At 40.2% G+C, this 20,154-nt stretch overlaps 1 protein-coding gene across 1 annotated transcript; it reads left to right on the top strand.

Annotated features, from left to right (window-relative positions):
• The first annotated feature begins 2,446 nt into the window (after positions 1–2,446).
• On the top strand, positions 2,447–15,279 carry htra3b (HtrA serine peptidase 3b). The gene is made up of 9 exons (XM_017699610.2): positions 2,447–3,345; positions 7,036–7,135; positions 10,815–11,037; positions 12,157–12,351; positions 12,458–12,490; positions 12,703–12,817; positions 12,974–13,031; positions 13,703–13,798; positions 14,436–15,279. The coding sequence occupies exons 1-9, from the start codon at positions 2,925–2,927 to the stop codon at positions 14,602–14,604; spliced, it is 1,410 nt and encodes a 469-aa protein (XP_017555099.1). The 5' UTR covers positions 2,447–2,924; the 3' UTR covers positions 14,605–15,279.
• Positions 15,280–20,154: the final 4,875 nt, after the last annotated feature.

Here is a 20,154-nt window from a genome sequence, read left to right as displayed (position 1 = left end):
CAAATGTCTCTTGCCTACAATCAAGCATGATGGTGGTAGCATCATGGTCTGGGGCTGCATGAGTGCTGCCGGCACTGGAGAACTGTGGTTCATTGAGGGAAACATGAATTCCAACATGTGCTGTGACATTTGAAGCAGAACATGATCCCCTGCCTTTGGAAACTGCACTGCATGACAGATTTCCAACACAATAACGACCCCAAACACACCTCCAAGATGATAACTGCCTTACTGAAGGTAAAGGTAATGGACTGGCCAAGTATGTCTCCAGACCTAAACCCAATTGAGCACCTGTGGAATTGAGCACACCTCAAGCGGAAGGAGGAGGAGCGCAAGGTGTCTAACATCCACCATCTCCATGCAGCTCTGGTGAATTCCATGCCCAAGAAGGTTCAGGCAGTGCTAGATAATAATGATGGTCACACAAAATAATGACACTTTGAGCACAATTTGGACATTTTCACTGTGTAATTGTGTTGCCAACTATTTAGACATTAATGGCTGTATTGTTATTTTCAGAGCACAGCAAATCTATACTGCTGTCCAAGCTGTACACTGACTACTTTAAGTTATATCATACATAAGTTTCATTTCTATAGTGTTGTCCCATGAAAAGATATTCACAGAAATGTGAGGGGGTGTACTCACTTTTGTGAGATACTGTACTATTTTTCAAAAGGGCCTATATTATGAAAAAAAACCTGTTCCAAATTTTTTTTATAGTTGAGTTGGATGTAATATGTAAACATTGTTGAAGCTTCAAAACATAGCCCTGGTTTAGGCTACAGTTCACTATGTTTATGAGACCACAAAAACCAGCACATTCACATTTACAGCAGCTTAGATCTGCCTATTCACGCTTAAGTTATTGAGTGTTTTGGCCTGGATTGCTTTTTTTTGAATTAGGTAAAATCCAGTGCCCTTTAATGGTTTAGCCCAGGAGTATCCAGTCTTATCCGTCTTAGGACTGGTGTGGTAGGAGTAGGAGCAAGTAGGAGCACACATGACCAACCAAAGACTGAGACCAACTGATTAAACAAGTAGAATCTAGTGTGCTTCAGCTTGTTTAGAATAAAAAAAACTCTACATTCGCTCGTCCTGTAGAATGAGATGGCTTTAAGCCCAGGCTCCAAGCTCAATTTATGTCCTGGAATCAAGTGGACATATTTCCAGTCTAACAAGGGATGCTAAAAGTGATGGACATTTTCAAATAAACATTCATGGCTACAGAAATCCTGCAGCTTGACCTGAACTGCTCTTCTCTCTCAAAACAAACAGTGAAAGCCTACGCAGTGATAATTCCAAGTGTGTGTAGTCTTCACGTCTTCACACATGTTAAAAAAAGAGCAACATCCGTAGTAGTGGCTTGAGCCCTGCAGATGGACCATAAAAGGGTTTGTGACCGCTTAGAAACAAATTACTTAACAGCTGAAACCTGCACATGGTGCTGAACTGCCAAATACAACAGACTCAGCACTGCATCTGCCACATTTATGATAGTTTCAAGGAAAGAAGACTTGAGTGTTATTGTTAACATATGGATTTTTTCTGTGAGATTGGTTGCGAAAAATAGAAAAGAAGCACTTGTGGTTACGCAGAATTTTCTAAACAGAAACTTTTAACTAAGAGAATTTGAACCCATTACATTCTCTCATGTCCAAAAGTTTGTTAACAGCACTGCAACATAATGAGATTCACTGGAGTCCCTGGTCTATGGAGCGGTGAAACTGTGTTCTCTGTAGTGATGAAGCTCCATGAAATACCATTAAGATTAGTTGGAGCAGACTTTGTTACCACTTGCCAAATTAGTTCACCATTTGAACTAATAATGCTTCATTGTACCTGACTTCACTAATTACTAATGTTCTCCTGCCTGAATGCAATCAGATCCTCACAGCAATGTTCTAACATCTAGTGTAAGCCTTCCCAGAAGAGTAGAGGCACTTGCTGTAGTAAAGAGGGAGAAAAACTCATACATTTGTAGGCCAGGCAGAAGTAAGTCAAAATTTTCACTTGGTATCTCAAAATAATGACTTGTCCCCAAATAATTTCTTACTGTGAGTTATTAAGTCATTGTTTTGATACAGAGTATGTTATTATTTTGACGTAAGTCATTGTTTCAAAAGCAAACTTTCAGGAAATTAGGCATTTGAATATGAAATTATTTTAATAGAAAGTCCCTGTTTTAAAAGAGTACGTTAAGAATTGAGAAAACAACTCATTATTTATTGATACTAAGTCAGGATTTGAAAAAATAAATAATTATTTCAAGACACTAAGCCAGGAATTTGAGAAAACAAGTCGTGGGTTTGGCATATTAAGTCCATTTTCACAAACTGCTGACAGAGAGAAATTAAAACAGCTGTTTCTTTTTCTCCTCTGCCTGGCAGGAATAGACTTTCAGGAAACACAATCTTTGATAAACTATCCCATCCAATCCACAACAAACGGAGCTAATCTGTAGCTGCAAGCGCCGCGCAGCCCGTCTGCGGGTCATGTTATTGTAGACTGAGCTGAGAAGCTGGATCTCCGCCTCCGTTAGAAAAAGCCTGCAGTGCTGATGTTCAGCTCAGTGCGCACACCGGTCAGGACTGAGAGAGACTGCTGGAAACACAAAGACCTCCTTAAAGTCCTGGATATACAGCTTTCATTCAGAGCTTTACTGGATAAGGTGCAGTTGGAGGACCGGGAGCTTCTGGTCATGATATGATCTGTGCTCATCTGTTGATTCGCTGTAGAAAGTTTTTTGCAAGAAGAACACCGGCTGGCTGCGCTCGAGAAGACACACATCTCCAGTATATATCTGGTCATCTCCACATCCCGCTGACCGCTGCCTACAAGAACACGCTCTTCATCTAAACTAGTCTTTTAGCTGTTTCTCGTCTGCGCTCGCTGTTCTGCTGCCTCCTCTGTTCAGACACACCATGCACGCGCTTGTGCTCGCTGCACTTCTCCTTCGTGTCCGCTACTCGCTGGTGGTCGCAGAGCCCAAGCCCAAATGCCCCGCGCGCTGTGATGTGAGCCAGTGTCCGAGCCCGAGCTGTCCGGCGGGTTACATGCCTGACCGCTGCGGCTGCTGCCTGGTGTGCGCCCGGGCGGAGGGAGAACCCTGCGGCCGCAAGGAGCCGCTGCTGCCCTGCGGAGACGGACTGGAGTGCAGACACCCGGCTGGCAAGCGCCTGGCCAAGGGCGTGTGTGAGTGCAAATACAGCGGCGAAGTGTGCGGCAACGACGGCCACACGTACAGCAACGTGTGCCAATTAAAGGCCGCCAGCAGGAGGGCGCTGCAGCAGGGCCTGCCCAGCATCACCAACGAGCACAAGGGGCCGTGCGAAAGCAGCCAAGGTAAGATAGCTGTAGGTCAAGCTTCGGGGTTTACTTTCAGATCACAGACTGGGCAATCTGCCTCCACCGATATTTCAAAAATGTCTGCATAATTAAATGGCTAAGATGTAAACGTCTTGTCTCATTCAGAGTGGTTCGGTGTGAAATGCTTTTAGAGAAACTCGCAGAGTCAGAATAAAGTCTCAGTGGTGGTGATGGGAACCAGACGTCTTTAATGCCTCTAAAAGCTCCCTCACAAAAATGGTATTACGTTAAATAGTTATAAGCACACTGCCTGATAATAGATTTGTGAAAAAGTTTTGGTCTGTTTAAAGTTATTTAAAGTCAGTGCGTGGTGGAAGGATACATGAAGCATGATCTAAGGCAAACTAGTGCCCAAAGAAAATTTTACATTTCTTTAGATTTTCCATTATTCTTCCATCATCATCACAAGTAAAAATAAGGTTCACTGGTGGTTTTTAAGACACAGATAAGGTTCACTGGTGATTTTGGATAGTAAAAAAAAGCTGTATAACATTGAGACTCTTGATTCCTGAAGATATCTGAGTCAGTAGCTTACTCTGCAACTGAACAATTTCACAACAAACCACTCTGAATGTTCTTTGTTTATACATTTTGAAAAATTGATGGAATTCCCCTTTAATTTGTGGTGCAATTACACATACCTGCAAGTAATAGTGCACTACTTTTGTTTGCATTGCTTGTATTGGTAATAGCCTTCAAAACGTCACTGCGTTGACTCACAGTTTTACGAACCACGGACAAAAACAGGACAGAATCCTGAATCACTATCCACAGGCTATCTTGTCCACAATGGATATCTAGGCCAGTGCTGTGGAGGACCAAATTAGTCGTGTTAGTTTAGCTGGTATGGGTCCATGGCAACAAGTGTTTGTTTAGATTTTTGTGAAAGTTGACTTTTTGAGGGATAAGCTGTGCGTCCAGGCAGTCTGGCTCTGTAAGGACTTCACAAGCAGTCAGCGTACCACACATCTGGACACATGACCTAGATCCTACAGCACCTCCCACCCACATACCAGCTTTAGAGACGTCCACTGACACTACAGGCAGTAAAAGCCAATCCACAACTTCATATATCACGTTGAATGTAGCTTACTGTGTACATAGCCACCAGCCATTTCCCCATAACGTCCACATAGTAAGACACCAAGATTAACAGCCTCCAAGGACTTTTAGCACAGCAGAACTCTGACATCAGCCTTGACATGCAGGTGGTGGCTAGAGATTCAGTATACGAGGAGGCAGTTAGGGAACAGAGGTGCATTGTAGTCTCCAGACCAGACATGAATTCCCTTGTGACTCTGAGTAGTGGTAGTTTTGGTCTAGTTTCAGACTAGCTTCCCACCAAACTTCTAAACTTTTGACCAGCATATAAACCAGTAAACTGTTCTCAGGTCAAATAATAAAAGGAAATTGTGGACAGACAGGATGCAGGAGGTGTAGGCAAGATTTACTGCCACAGTTTGCCACTCAAAAGGATAGCAGTGGATGGTCACCCAGAACCAGCTTCTGTGAGAAATGGTGTGTTTTTATGGGAACTGCTTCTAGGTCAATGGTATGGGTCAAATCATACCATCAAACAGACACATTGCAATAATTAGGGGAAAAAAAAGGCAGGATGAATGTTACTGCCTGGAAAGGTGTGGCATATCCTTTCCATCTGTTTTGAATACTCACACGAGTGAGAATAGTAATGGCATCATGCATACAAAAACACATCCTTATAACGAAACCTGACAGTAATCAGCTAAATGATTACTAGGATGAAGCAGTGACATCTCTGCTGGGGTAGTAGCTCTATAGCATAGAGCATTTTATTCAAACTCCATGTGTATACAGTAGAAATCTTACAATAAAGGCCCTTACACAGTGCGATTTATCCGGAGGTCAGTTCATTTATTAACACATGTACAGCTGATGATATCTGGCACAACGAACACAGTTTTTTGAATGCCTTGCAAAAAACAACAGTTTCTGCAGCCAATTTTAAGAAATTAAATTTTTCTGCAAATGTTAATGCACAGATGCTCTATATTTGATGACCTTTGAATGAATGAATGAATGAATGAATGATTAAATAAAACTAATAGTTGTTCTATTAAAAATGCTTATGCACTGTTATTTTTGACTTTTAGTGCATAATGACTGCATTACTGCTCTCATGGCAAGAATGCTGACGTAAAATCAGCTCCCTTTACGTACATGATAGCTTTTAGGATATGAAAGAGAAAATAAACTGATCCTAGATCACTTTTCCTTTGAAGGCTTTGATTCATATCACTCCAGGACCTTCAAGTGGTGGGGAAATGAACATTAGCCAATCTAAACAACAGCAAAGAGCCTTCACAGTGCCTACTTCCTTTGCTTAGAAAGGCTCATAACTTAGAAGCTTTCATCCAGCATAATTTACTGTACATTTAATACTCTGAAACTTCAAAAGCTACAAGGTTCTATGCTGAACACTATCATCAATGTATCAAATATCCCACTGCCAAACATCTTTCCAACATGGTAGCCAAGGGTGTACCATCAGAATGACCACTAATGTCTAGTCTTACCTCCAAACCAGACTAGAAAGTGGAGAGTCTGAGGGGACAGTTTGGACAGTTTATGGAATATTTAGATCTCCATAAAAGGCTAGAGTTTGGCTGACTGCGTAAAGCCATTTTTTGGGTCAGTTTGTTCTCTTTGCAGTCTGTAATATAGTGACCTCAAAAAGGATACACATTGCTGTTGGAATGGAAGGTTGACCGACTTGGCCATGACACAAAGATTTTAACTCTGCAGTTGCACTTGAGCCATGTCAGAGTGATGCAGTTACCCTGGAATGCAGCCTTAATGCAGACTGCTTGATGTAATTAACAATTAGTCAGTGATTGTGATAAACGGCATGGTTAGGATAGTTTTGAATGAGCAGCCCATCATTTATAGTTTGGCCAAGTTCTCCTGTTCTTTTTCTGCTTTTCCTTAGTGGTAAAAAAACAAAAAACATTCTTTTGGGCTAGATCGAGATGGTTTATGCTGCATGCATGTTAGAAATACAGCCCATGAGTTCAACTTTAGGGTGATGACACAGAGGGTATTAAGTGATTGTAAATTTGTGCTGTAAACCTTATAGTTTTTCAGGTTATTAGGACATAGCCAGGGCGTGCCGCTAGTCATTGCACAAAGATGACAGAGAGAGATTAAGAGAAACACATTGTGGCTGCGTCTGCCAAGGCAGTCACAGGAAACAGCGGTCAGTTTTTGGGGAAAAACCACCCAGTTTGTGCAGAAAATAACATAGCCTAATTACTCTACCTTTACACACCCAGGGCACAGATGTACAGACGCTCATCAGGAATGAGCATTGAACCCACTTGCTGCTTTTAGTTTCAATTACAGAGGAGCAGTTCCTGTGTGTGGAAAATGCTTTTCCACAGTTTTGCCCTCTGGCTGTGCACTAAAGACCCCACAGCCTATAAATACTGCATGCTGCGGTTAATGGCTGCTCCTTGATAAACATAATTGATGAAGCATAGCCATTAATGCCTGTTAAAACTGCAGGAGACCAGTCTAATCTAATTACTGCCAAACTGTAGTCTTGCAAACATGAGCAAAAAGCAGCTTCCTAATAAAGCCACAGCAGTGAATGCTCATTAACACAAAGAATTCTTCCTGCTAGTATAGGTCTGACACACCCCAACAGCCCGAGGTACAAATTCAACTTCATTGCTGATGTGGTGGAGAAGATCGCCCCGGCTGTGGTCCACGTTGAGCTCTTCCTAAGGTAAGGCCCATATGTATTTCATAACCTAGACGGTCCATTGAGATTGAAAGTCAGAGAGTCAAACAGGTTGACTGGATGGACATTCTCGGCCCATCTGTGTTTAAGCAGCCCCATATTACAATACAAGTGTAAAAACTAAAATGCTTTTATCCATCCATCCATCCATTTTCTAAGCCGCTCCTCCCTCAAGGTTGCGGGGGGCACTGGAGCCTATCCAAGCGGTCATGAGGTGGAAGGCAGGATACACCCTGGACAGGTCGCCAGTCCATCGCAGGGCATAAAATGTTTTTAAATGTATTTAATTTCCAGTCACATGTATTTTTTTTAGCATTGGTTTGTTCAGTGTTCTGCCTTTGCCTTTATTACAGCTTCTATTCTTTTCAGGAGACTTCTGCATACTGTTTTCCTATATTTTTCCTACACCTCCCAAAATTCAGTCCTGCATTTTATGCATCGCACAATCCAAGTAATCCTGATTGCAAGTTTAGAGTCATTGGTCCATAAAACCTCACTCCACATCTCAGGTGTCCAGTTTCTGTGTTTAAGTGTACATGCTCTTATTTCCTTTTATCCAAGTTTTAGACTCATAGTGTTGAGTTGTCTCTCACAGTGGGGGATGGACAGAAGCACCTGTGGATTATTTCAGATGTGAAGCAAGAGTGGAGCTTTAAGTATCGCTTATTTGATGGGGACAGTTTTGGTGGTCTATTTTTTAATGCTTTAATATGTTTTTGTGAGGACACTGCTGTAACCCATTGGCTTTAAGATTGGAAGGATGGAAGAGAAAGTGGCAGTAGATGCACAAATAAAAAAAAAGAGTGGACAAATTAAATACAGATAGATTTTATATTAGGCTTTGGTGTAATTTTCTGTTATACACAGTGCCCTTCGGCGGATGCATATGCGGAGATAAGCGACTTTTATTAAGGGCAAATCCAGGGTCATAGTCAAAACGGTCCAGGTTCAAACAGCCAACACAGAGAGAATGCAGGTCAGACATGACAAACAGAAACACAGAACCTCAAACAGGAATCAAACACTACAAACATCCAAAAACATCAAACAACACAAAGACCAGCGAAAACTAAGGGCAACACGGGCCTTATAAACACAGTGATAACGAGGGACAGACGGAAAACAGGTGGTGACAATCAGGGGCAGAGTCACGAAACAAGGGGCTAGACTAAGAACCAAAACAAAGCAGGTGGATGAAAAAGTAAACAAAAAGCAGAAAGCACATGGACATGACTGGGAGGGGCCAATCGTGACAGATAAAATGACTGAAAAAACCCAAAATCATATCAAGAAATAAATATTTTCCTTAAATCTGTGTGTGCCACAATTATTGGCACCCCTTTATTTAATACTTTGTGCAGGAGTCTTCTGTAATGTTTAATGAGACTGGAATACACATAGCAAGGGATCTGAGCCTGTTTCTCCATATAGAATCTCTTCAGATCATTTAGAAGTCCACACTGTAGACTCCCTTCTTCAGCTCATCTCACAGGTTTTCTATGGGGTATAGGTCTGGGGACTGGGGTGACCATGGCAAAACCTTAATTCTGTGGTCAGTGAACCTTTTTGTCTTGATTTTGAGGCATGTTTTGGATCATTGTGCTGCTGGAAGATCCAAACTATGGCCCAGTTTAAACTTCCTGGCCGACAAAGTCAGGTCTCAATTTAATATCTGCTGGTACTTGAGTCCATGATACCATGTATCTGAATAAATTGTCCAGGGCCTTTGGAAGAAACAGCCCGACAACATCACAGATCCTCCACCATACTTCACCATGGAAAGAGGTACTTTTCTGTATGGCTATCTTTGTGTCTATGTTAAAAATCATACCTGGTATCTGCTGACAAAAAGCTCTATTTTGGCCTCATCTGACCATATAACACTATCCCACTGTAATTTCCAGTGACATCTGACAAACTCTAGGAACTTGTGGCTATAAAGGTAGTGTTTGATTGCAGTTTGGGAGATGTTTTGAGCCCAAGACCTAACAAATTGCAGTTCCTCATCTGTGATCCTTGGAGAGTCTTAGTGCGTTCAAAGCATCCTCCTCACTGTGCGTGGGGTCAGTATAGACATACGTCCTCTTCCCTGCAGATTCTTAACATTTTCAGGTGGTTTAAACTTCGCAATTATAGCCCTATAGTGTAAATGGGCATTTTCAACTGCTTAGCTATTTTTTGTACAACAATTGTGGCACACACATATTTAAGAGAAATATTTATTTCATGATTTAGTTTTTTTCTTTCAACCATTATACCTAAATAAAAGTTAGATTTTGCTAATATTTGGATTAAAATATCAAAAGGTTAAGTAATTAAAAATGTTTTTACAGCTCATTTTGCTCATGATTACCAGGGGTGCCAATATTTATGGAGTGCATTGTATGTTTCCTGCTTTGCATTTTTGCACTGAAAAAATGAACACTTTGAATGTCTATTTAAACGGTGGTCTCTGACTTTTCAAAATGCCACCTTCAGACTGACTACATGGTGCATTTATTACACTCTTTTATGACTTGTCAAACGTGCTGTATCAACCTGATACAAAACAACCAGAAATTAGTAAACAAATGTTCAAATAATTATATATCATATAACTGAGAAGAGGAGGTACTGGTGCACTGAGCGTTCTCTTCCTAGACTGAAAGGTCTGCTCTATTTTCTGTGGAAAACTGCACACACTTGTTGACCTAGACAGCAGACATTGGTAGATGTTATTTCATCAGAAGGTGGAAATGTGGAGGCTGAGGTGTACAAATGTTTCAACTGTTGAGCTTCCCAAACACAGCTGTGTAAAGGCAGCCAGTACATGTCATTTTGGCTGGTTTGTCCACAGCTGTTCTGGTCGTTGTGGGCATACAACAATGGAGATTTTAAATAGACAAATTGGAGCCGAGAGGCAGACAGGTTCCATTCACCAAAACCACTTGATTCAAAAAACTGAGTCACCGACTGCCTTAATCACTACACTGAGCCATTGCGTTTGGTCATGGCATATGTGTGTTTTTTATTTTAAACTGTATTTGTGCTTCAGCTTGTATTAACACATAGACAAATGTATTATTTGAAAACGATACGCTATTTATATATACAGTGCTGTACAAAAAGCTTAGATCACCATTTATTTATTGAATTTCCAGTCAAAATGAGTTAAAAGTTATTTATTTTTCATCATCATGAAAAAAGCTGCACACATGTATTTAACAGAAAATCACTCAAAAGACACCATAACATAAAACATTAAACATAAAACAATATTGTGAATATGTAGTGTGTCTGCGCTCTTCCTTATTACTGCATTCATTCTTTTCAGGAGACTTGTTTTCAGTTTTTAAAAGAAATGTCCAGGGATATTTTTGCACACCTTCAGCATCATCTTCAACACCAGCAGCTTCTTTATGTCTTTTGCGATTCTTTTGGTCTTCAGATTTTGAAAGTCCTCTTCTTACTTTGATGTTTACCTTCTTTATGCAAGTGCGTTAGCTAATCTCATCTGTTCTGATTTACCTTCTGTGAAATGAAAACCTTGTACTTCATGTTAGGATGAAGGGTGGTCTCTGACCACTGCACAGTACTGTGTGGTTATTGAAAATTATTAGTACGTACTCTGTCCAGGCAAACAGTTTACTCCAACACAATTAACAACGTTGACCTTTGACCCTAGCCACCCACTGTTTGGCCGGACAGTACCCTTGTCCAGTGGGTCAGGGTTTGTGATATCGGAGACAGGGCTGATTGTGACCAATGCCCACGTGGTCTCCAGCACCACGCCTGTTTCGGGTCGCCAGCAGCTCAAAGTACAGATGCATGATGGGGACGTGTATGAGGCTACTATCAAAGACATCGACAAGAAGTCTGACATCGCCACGATCAAAATCAACCCACAGGTGAATACTTGTCACATAAAGTTGGGAATGAGTTATTATTGCTATTTGTAAGAGCAGTAGTTAAAACAAAAATCTAATTTAAACTGTTGATGTACCCAGATGTAGTTAAGCCAAGACACGTTTGGTGTGTGAGTGCTCTTTTATTTGATACTGGAGCCACAAGGCTAATCTAGCTAATAAACTTCATTTTTTAGTGAAAACTGTATATTTGACAGAACCTTTGCTGTAAATTCTCCACTTTTGCAAAATATCTGCATAATTCAAGTGTTGATATGGAAGTCCTTCAGAGTGATATGATGGTATCACTCAGTGGTGAATCTGGGGAAAAAAAAGGTTTTCATGTAGCACTATGTTGTCTTACAATGCACTGCATGCAACATGCACTGCAATGTGTTCATAACCATTTCATGCCATACATTTTGTAATGTAGCTTTTAGGGGCACTATTACTGTGAACAATTCTGACTTTGTAAGTTTCTCTAGAACAGAACATTTCATTTCAGTCTTCTCTAAATGACTTTGCATCATATAGATTTAATTAGGCAGAAATACTGAAAAAACAAATTTTTGATGTTTAAGAAAATAAATTAAGTGATTTATCATTATTTCAACCAGATTTCTTGGCCTTTGCTCATTTTCTGTGAAAAACATATAAAATACACATTTTCAACGACTTCACATTTATATTACCTGTGAACCCATGGGAAATACACGTGTGGAGGTGCTGTGTCCCTTCACTCTGTTCTCCTGCTACACGGCCTGCTGTTGTCTGTGTGTATGTATATCTGTGTGTGAGGGTAGACAACATGGACAGGCTGCTGATTGGCTACAGCTGCTAAAGAGTAACCCTATGCTGGCCACTTGTGATACTTTAAACATTTATTTTTACATACATTTTTATGGTTATTATTTAAAAAACAATAATTCAGTGGGTCCACCAGACCGATTGAGTAGCAAAAACACAAATATCACGATAAGGATTAATCTTCTTCCTAAATATGAAACTTGTTAAGAAAAAGAAGAGTTAAGTAATTATGGCACACCTTATCGTGATAAACACAATAATAGTTCATTTAAGTAACCTTATGCTCTTTTCTCTCATTTGTTTTTCCCTGTTCAGAAAAAACTGCCAGTCTTGTTGTTGGGTCACTCTGCAGACTTGCGGCCTGGAGAGTTTGTGGTTGCCATTGGGAGCCCATTTGCACTGCAGAACACAGTGACCACAGGCATCGTGAGCACGGCACAAAGGGATGGGAAGGAGCTGGGCATCAAGGACTCCGACATGGATTACATCCAGACTGATGCAATCATCAATGTGAGACAGTGAATACCGGCTACGGTGGTCATGTGACATACTGTTCTGTAAACAATAACAATATTTAGATTACGACATTAATATTGATATGTTTGTGTTTTTTCAGTATGGGAATTCAGGTGGCCCTCTTGTCAATCTGGTAAGTGTTCACCACTCCATGTAAGCTCATCAAACTCATTTTAATCTAGGTAGAATTTCTTGTTTTATACAGATGAAATACTAAAAATGCATTAAATGAGCAAGCAATTCATCACTGGTTCATATTATATTATCCTTAGATCTTTGATCTACATTTGTAAAAGCATATTCTACTATTCCTAACTTCATCTTGACCTCATTGTGTGCTGTTAGGATGGAGAAGTGATTGGAATCAACACTCTAAAGGTGGCAGCTGGGATCTCCTTTGCCATTCCTTCAGACAGGATAACACGCTTTCTTAATGACTCAGTGGGCAAGCAAAGCAAAGGTAGAGCAATATAGTTTGTGAAAACTTAACATTCTAGGTCACATTCCAGAGTAGCTGTTTGTCATATATTCTGTATTGTCTTAGCTGGGACTGGTTTATGATGATAATTTCCACTCTGGTTAGAGCTGACGATTTTCTGTTTGTTTTTTGTTGCAGAAGTAAGATTAGTGAAGAAACGTTTCATTGGAATTCGTATGCTCACTATTACTGAAGCGTGAGTTGATTTCTTGCTTTATAATTGTTTTTACAGTGGTTGGGAAACCGGGACCGCAGACGATCCACATGTTTACTGTATCTCTCTTTTTGTTGCAAGTTGGGTTGGAGCGAAAATCTGGATCCTCCCAGGGTCCCTGAGGACCAGTTTGAGAACTGACAGTTTTAGTAAATCATTGCTGTTGGAATAAAACCTGCTCTCTTGGACAGTCTTAAAATTTCATGCAAAACAGTCCAGTAGAAATTGCCCAAAATTACTAGAATAAATATTGTTACATTGCTACATAGCTGAAAGTTGAGGATTTTCCCTCTCCTGTAAAACTACTTTTTGTCAAGATATGAGTTTTGTTCCAATAGCGATGGAATGCAGTATTTCAAGAGCTTAAGGTCCTCCACAATTACCATACCAGCAGTCTCCATAACATTACAATGTAACTAGTGGTTTTTGGAAGTCTTGAAAATATATGCCAGTTGAGATCATTCCAGAGTTACATCACATTTTATAAATAGCAACTTACAAGTCCAGGTTGCAGGTTCCCATGATGTCCCACGTTATTTTGAAACACTGCATTGCTCAATATCTTAGATATAAGAAAGAAAATGAAATGGTAAATGCTGTAGGAGATTGTGGTTAGTCGGTTTGAACACTGGATGTCTGTGTGTCTCTTGTAGACTTGTAGAAGAGCTGAAGCAGCAGAACCCAGACTTCCCTGATGTCAGTAGTGGGATTTATGTCCATGAGGTAGTTCCTCATTCTCCGGCTCAGAAGTAAGCTGCCAAACACACACTGCCACATTCAAACAGTGCAAGATTCTGCTTGTGCAAATCAAAGATTAGTCATACTTAGTTGTATGAAAAAGGCCTCTTTCCTAAAAAAAACAGCAACAGGAGTACACAGTGTAGTGCAGGAGTCTAATTACATTGTGGGAACTGGAGAATCCCATAAATTGGTGTAGCTTTTAAAGGAATACTATAGCATTTTTCAGCCTGATCTCTGTTTGCCAGATCTGTAGCATTCAAAACAGTAAATTGTTTTCTATGTACCAAAGCTCGATAGGAAAAACGTGAAACTCAAAACTCATCTATAATGGACGTTACTGGGTTCAATGTGAACAAGTTCATACAAAATGCTTTTGTACACTTTAAAGAATAGTTCAGTCATAGGTATTTGTTGGTTAGGCTGTAAATCTAATTGGTTCTTTCAGAGATGGGAGTAGTTTACAGAGAAAAAAATGGCTTGTGGTAATACATAGTATTTGTGGTAATACATAATATGTTTATAATAATAATTGTGGTATTCAAGGATGTGATACAGATGTGGAAGCCAGATGCTGAAAAACACTGGAATACTCCATTTGCTAAACTGTAAAATAATTTGCAATAACATCCATCTTATGATCTCCAGAGGGGGTATAAAGGATGGAGACATCATCGTGAAGCTGAACGGCCAGCCGCTAATGAGCACCAGTGACCTGAAGGATGTGTTAACAGAGGACACTGCCCTGTTGCTGGAGGTTCGCCGTGGCAACGATGACCTGCTCTTCAACATTGAGCCTGACGTCATCATGCAATGATGGCATCAAGCTGCTTAGCATTTGGTCTGCTGTCAAAATGCAGGGACAACCAGGGGGACATGGAATAAAACCTGGCAAACACAATAATGGCCAAAGCTTTACAGGGACAGAGTTAGATTTCCATCAAATTACCATGTAACACAATGGATCCTGCCAGAGGAGCTGTGGAATTTCCCTGTTATCTTTTGTCGCCAGTTTCATGTTAGATCTGCATCACAGGTCTTAAATGACAGCCATGTATGTCACAAAGTACTGTCCATCTATGGATGGAGATCATATAGTTCATGGTGAATATGGGAAGATACAGTACTGTATTGATTTAAATGACAATGCTGGTAATGTTGAAAAGCAGCTAGATTTGTGTCATAAACATTCCATAGGTCACTGTGAGCACATTTAGGTGGTCAGTATGACATGACTTCAATGTTAAGATATGACACCTTGACAGGTATTGGGTCTGCAGTAGTAGGGCCCAAAACAAAAACTTGCTCTGCTTTAGCACGCTGTTGTATGAAATGTGACCACCACAATTTATTGCTGTTCACTTTATAACTATCTTGATGCTTGATATGTACTTTTATAACTGTTGTAAGCAAATGTTTTTTGTTTAAAGTCAAAATGTTTACAGCTGTGTCAGTTGGTTTATTCCAATAAAGGCAGAATTCCTGATCATCATGCCATGCAATGCGGCTCAGTCAGTTCAGTTCAATTCAGCTCAGTTACATTTTATGTGAATAGAGCTGTTTACGATAGACTCTGTCATAGAGACATTTCCATTTACATCAGCATATTCTATATTACTGATAATCGGTGCGTCATGAATTGTAATTAAAAGTAATTAAAACAAACTTATCTACACAAACAATGTAACTGTGTTAGCATTAGGGGTTTGATCAGTACTCATTGCTTCCTGCTGCATTAGTCTGACAAGATATTAAGTACTGAGAGCTGGTATGTGTCTTTTTGCTGAGCTGGATAGAGCAATGCTGGCTGCAGGAAGAAAATGCACATCCAACAAGGATCTCCCTCAGGTTTTAGGTTCTGTGTCTGCTTCTCACAGTCCATATGCAATACCCTAACATGACAATGGAAACAGTTATGAAGCAGAACCTGAGATTCGAGGCTTTACTGCATGCTCACCATTTGAAATGAGAAACATATGAAACTTCTCCCTGGCTTCTATATATCATATATATATCATATAGAAGCCATCTTGTGCTAAATGGTATAACTGAATGATTATGGATTTGGTCAATAAGGAATAATCATTACAAATTCCCAACAGGGTTATATAATGTCTCTTCAAACATTACACATTCTTTAAAAATAGTACACAATATATTCTTTTCAAAGAATACAGTCACCAAGCATTGCATCAGGAACACTATACTAATACTGGATAGGTCCTCTCTTTGCTCTTAAAACAGCTTTGGTTCTTTGTGGCATGGATTTCACAAGATGCTGGATTCTGGTAAATGCTGACATGATTGCATCATATAATACCTGCAGATTTTGTAGGTACAAATTCACTTAGCAAATCTCCCGTTCTCATTTTCTGCTGTTGCAGCCCATCTGCTCAAGTTTTTGGCATGTTGTGCATACTGAGATGCTTTTCTGCTCACCATTACGGTACAGTGACTCAAACGGAGCCCGTATAGCATCAACAATCATACCATGGTCAAAATCACAGAGATCACCCCCCCCCCCCCAATTCTAATAGCTGCTTCATATCTTTGTGGTTTTATGCACTGCAATGCTGATTGGCTGATTAGACAATTGCATGAATGAGGTGTACAGATGTTCCTAATAAAGTGCTCAATGGGTGTATGTGTTCATTAACTCAGGAAAAGGGAAAAAAATAAAATAATATATTTAAAAATAATAAATTATATAAAGTGTAAATAAAAATAAAATAAAAAATTATATAAATTATATAAAACACATTCATATATATATATATATATATATATATATATATATATATATATATATATATATATATATATCATATATATATATATATATATATATATATATACATACATACATGCATACCAAAACCTTTCCCCAACTATACTTACTAAAAAATGTTGATTTAGAACATTACAGAACATAACAGAAAAATATAAGGCCTAAGTAATGAAATATAAACACCAAATATCAAATTAGTGTGTCTACCTTTTGCCTTTATTATACCTTCTATTCTTTTTGGTAGATCTGCTTTCATTTTTTCTAAAACAAACCTACTGGGATATTTTTCCACACTTCCAAAGTTCAGTCTTAGAAGTTGGTCCTTTTTCAGCTTTTCACAATCCAAGTGATCCCAAACACATTCAGCGAGGGTGTATTTGGGGTGTCTACTTCATTGTTCTGAGAACAATATTTGATTTGCAAATTGTCTTCATTTTTCTTTTCTCGATAGCATCTTGCATTTAAGTAACTGAACTGAAAAGACATTTTAATGACTGTTTTAACTGGAAAAAACACCATTTCACTTAGTTCAAACTCAGAAACCCATGTCATCAGAGTCTGCGATTTCAAAACCAACCTACAATTTGTGAATTTTTGGAATGATGGGGTTTGGATGAAGGTCTAAAATTGGGGTCGTGGTCTGTAGTGATTTCTTTCCACCTTTTTAGTCTGTAGCGCACTACATTAGACACAATGTAAAGTATATTTAAGAAAATGCAAAAATAATTACAATATGACTGTACACCAGGAAATCCCATCTATATTAGAAAGAAAATGGTCATTATTGCTTTGCTCTTATATAAATGCTTTTGTGGATGAGCTGAAGTGTTCACATTAGTGAAGTCAAAGCTAGCTAAGCTGGAAAGCACATGTTGACAGAGGGAATCAGTGACCTCTCTAACTCTAATGCAGCTGAAAGCAAGAGAAGAAGAGTAATGACAGTGGGGCAGATGACTGGCTCCTTTTGGAGCAGTGGGATTTACAGAAATCAAGATGTACAGTAAACACACAGTTGGTTGATGAAGCCATATACTGACAGTCCTCCTTGGGATTTCGCTGACCACAAGATGATGATAACTCAGAGGAAAATGGGACACATTGAAAAAAATTTTATTTTCTAACATATAAATTGAAGAAAATGTCAATGACACAAAAACATTAAACATACTGTTGACTACACTGAAACTTTTTTGACCTTTCAGTAAATACATCACTGAAAGTTATAGTTAACTGGTCTATGACTTCTAACAACAGAAGCTCATTTTAAAGGTTCTTTTCACAGAACCATATACAATCTGTCCTCCATCAGTAAGAAGGAAGGGCTTCTCAAAGAAGCTTTTCATAATGATCGCCACCAAAGGTCCATGTATCTTTGTGGGGAGGGGTGTTCATTCAACTGAACTCAACTTCAGCCCGAAACAAAAACACAGACTTGGCAGTGAAGTGTACTCTGCTGTCCAGGGGCATCTCTAGAGCTCCCACATGAATGTGTGGAATGCAGACAAAAGAACACATGCAGCATGTGAGATACCACAAGACAATGGAAGGAAAAATTGGGAAAACTGATGAAGGTGGACGGTATTGACCTGTTACTTCTTTTAATGGCTCAGATCACGGAAAACAGAATTTTCCTTGCTTTTTCAAAAAAAAAGTTTGCTGATGTATGTAAATTTTAAATTTATTTTTTTATAATGCCCATTACAGGGCAGCTAAACATCATTAACATCCATTACTCTGAAAGGCACAGTGACAAAAAGGGCCTGTTTAATTCTAAGGGGTAAAGAGAGGTTGAAAAATGGTAATGTAAAAATGAATGACTATTTTATACACTGCTCAAAAAAATAAAGGGAACACTTAAACAACACAATATAACTCCAGTAAATCAAACTTCTGTGAAATCAAACTGTCCACTTAGGAAGCAACACTGATTGACAATCAATTTCACAGCTGTTGTGCAAATGGAATAGACAACAGGTGGAAACTAGCAAAGATACTTTCTCTAGATTGACAAAGCACTTCTTGTAAGTTCCTCTGGATAAGAACGTCTGCTAAATGCTGTAAATGTAAATGTAAATGAAATCATTGGCAATTAGCAAGACACACTCAGTAAAGGAGTGGTTCTGCATGTGGGGACCACAGACCACTTCTCAGTACCTTTCTGCTTTCTGGCTGATGTTTTGGTCACTTTTGAATGTTGGTGGTGCTTTCACACTCGTGGTAGCATGAGATGGACTCTACAACCCACACAAGTGGCTCAGGTAGTGCAGCTCATCCAGGATGGCACATCAGTGTGAGCTGTGGCAAGAAGGTTTGCTGTGTCTGTCAGCGTAGTGTCCAGAGGCTGGAGGCGCTACCAGGAGACAGGCCAGTACACCAGGAGACGTGGAGGAGGCCGTAGGAGGGCAACAACCCAGCAGCAGGACCGCTACCTCCGCCTTTGTGCAAGGAGGAACAGGAGGAGCACTGCCAGAGCCCTGCAAAATGACCTCCAGCAGGCCACAAATGTGCATGTGTCTGCACAAACGGTTAGAAACCGACTCCATGAGGTTGGTATGAGGGTCCGACGTCCACAGATGGGGGTTGTGCTCACAGCCCAACACCGTGCAGGACGCTTGGCATTTGCCAGAGAACACCAGGATTGGCAAATTCGCCACTGGTGCCCTGTGCTCTTCACAGATGAAAGCAGGTTCACACTGAGCACATGTGACAGACTTGACAGAGTCTGGAGACGCTGTGGAGAGCGATCTGCTGCCTGCAACATCCTTCAGCATGACCGGTTTGGCAGTGGGTCAGTAATGGTGTGGGGTGGCATTTCTTTGGAGGGCCACACAGCCCTCCATGTGCTTGCCAGAGGTAGCCTGACTGCCATTAGGTACCGAGATGAGATCCTCTGACCCCTTGTGAGTCCATAGGCTGGTGCAGTTGACCCTGGGTTCCTCCTAATGCAGGACAATGCTAGACCTCATGTGGCTGGCAAGATGAAGGCATTGAAGCTATGGACTGGCCTGCCCGTTCCCCAGACCTGAATCCGATTGAGCACATTTGGGACATCATGTCTCGCTCCATCCACCAACGCCACGTTGCACCACAGACTGTCCAGGAGTTGGCGGATGCTTTAGTCCAGGTCTGGGAGGAGATCCCTCAGGAGACCATCCGCCACCTCATCAGGAGCATGCCCAGGCATTGTAGGGAGGTCATACAGGCACGTGGAGGCCACACACAATACTGAGCCTCATTTTGACTTGTTTTAAGGACATCACATCAAAGTTGGATCAGCCTGTCGTGTGTTTTTCCACTTTAATTTTGTGTGTGACTCCAAATCCAGACCTCCATTGGTTAATAAATTTGATTTCCATTATTTTTGTGTGATTTCATTGTCAGCACATTCAACTTTGTACAGAACAAAGTATTCAATGAGAATATTTCATTCATTCAGATCTAGGATGTTATTTGAGTGTTCCCTTTATTTTTTTGAGCAGTGTATATAAAGCCAAACAGAGGTCATAAATGGACCTCATGGGAAAAAATAAAATGCAAGAAACATGGAGGACAGAGGCTCATAACAGAGCTAAAATAAAT

Source organism: Pygocentrus nattereri, chromosome 2 (assembly GCF_015220715.1).
Source record: "Pygocentrus nattereri isolate fPygNat1 chromosome 2, fPygNat1.pri, whole genome shotgun sequence".
In the NCBI taxonomy this organism is placed as follows: Eukaryota; Metazoa; Chordata; class Actinopteri; order Characiformes; family Serrasalmidae; genus Pygocentrus; species Pygocentrus nattereri.
This window is presented reverse-complemented; position numbering and strand designations above follow the sequence as displayed.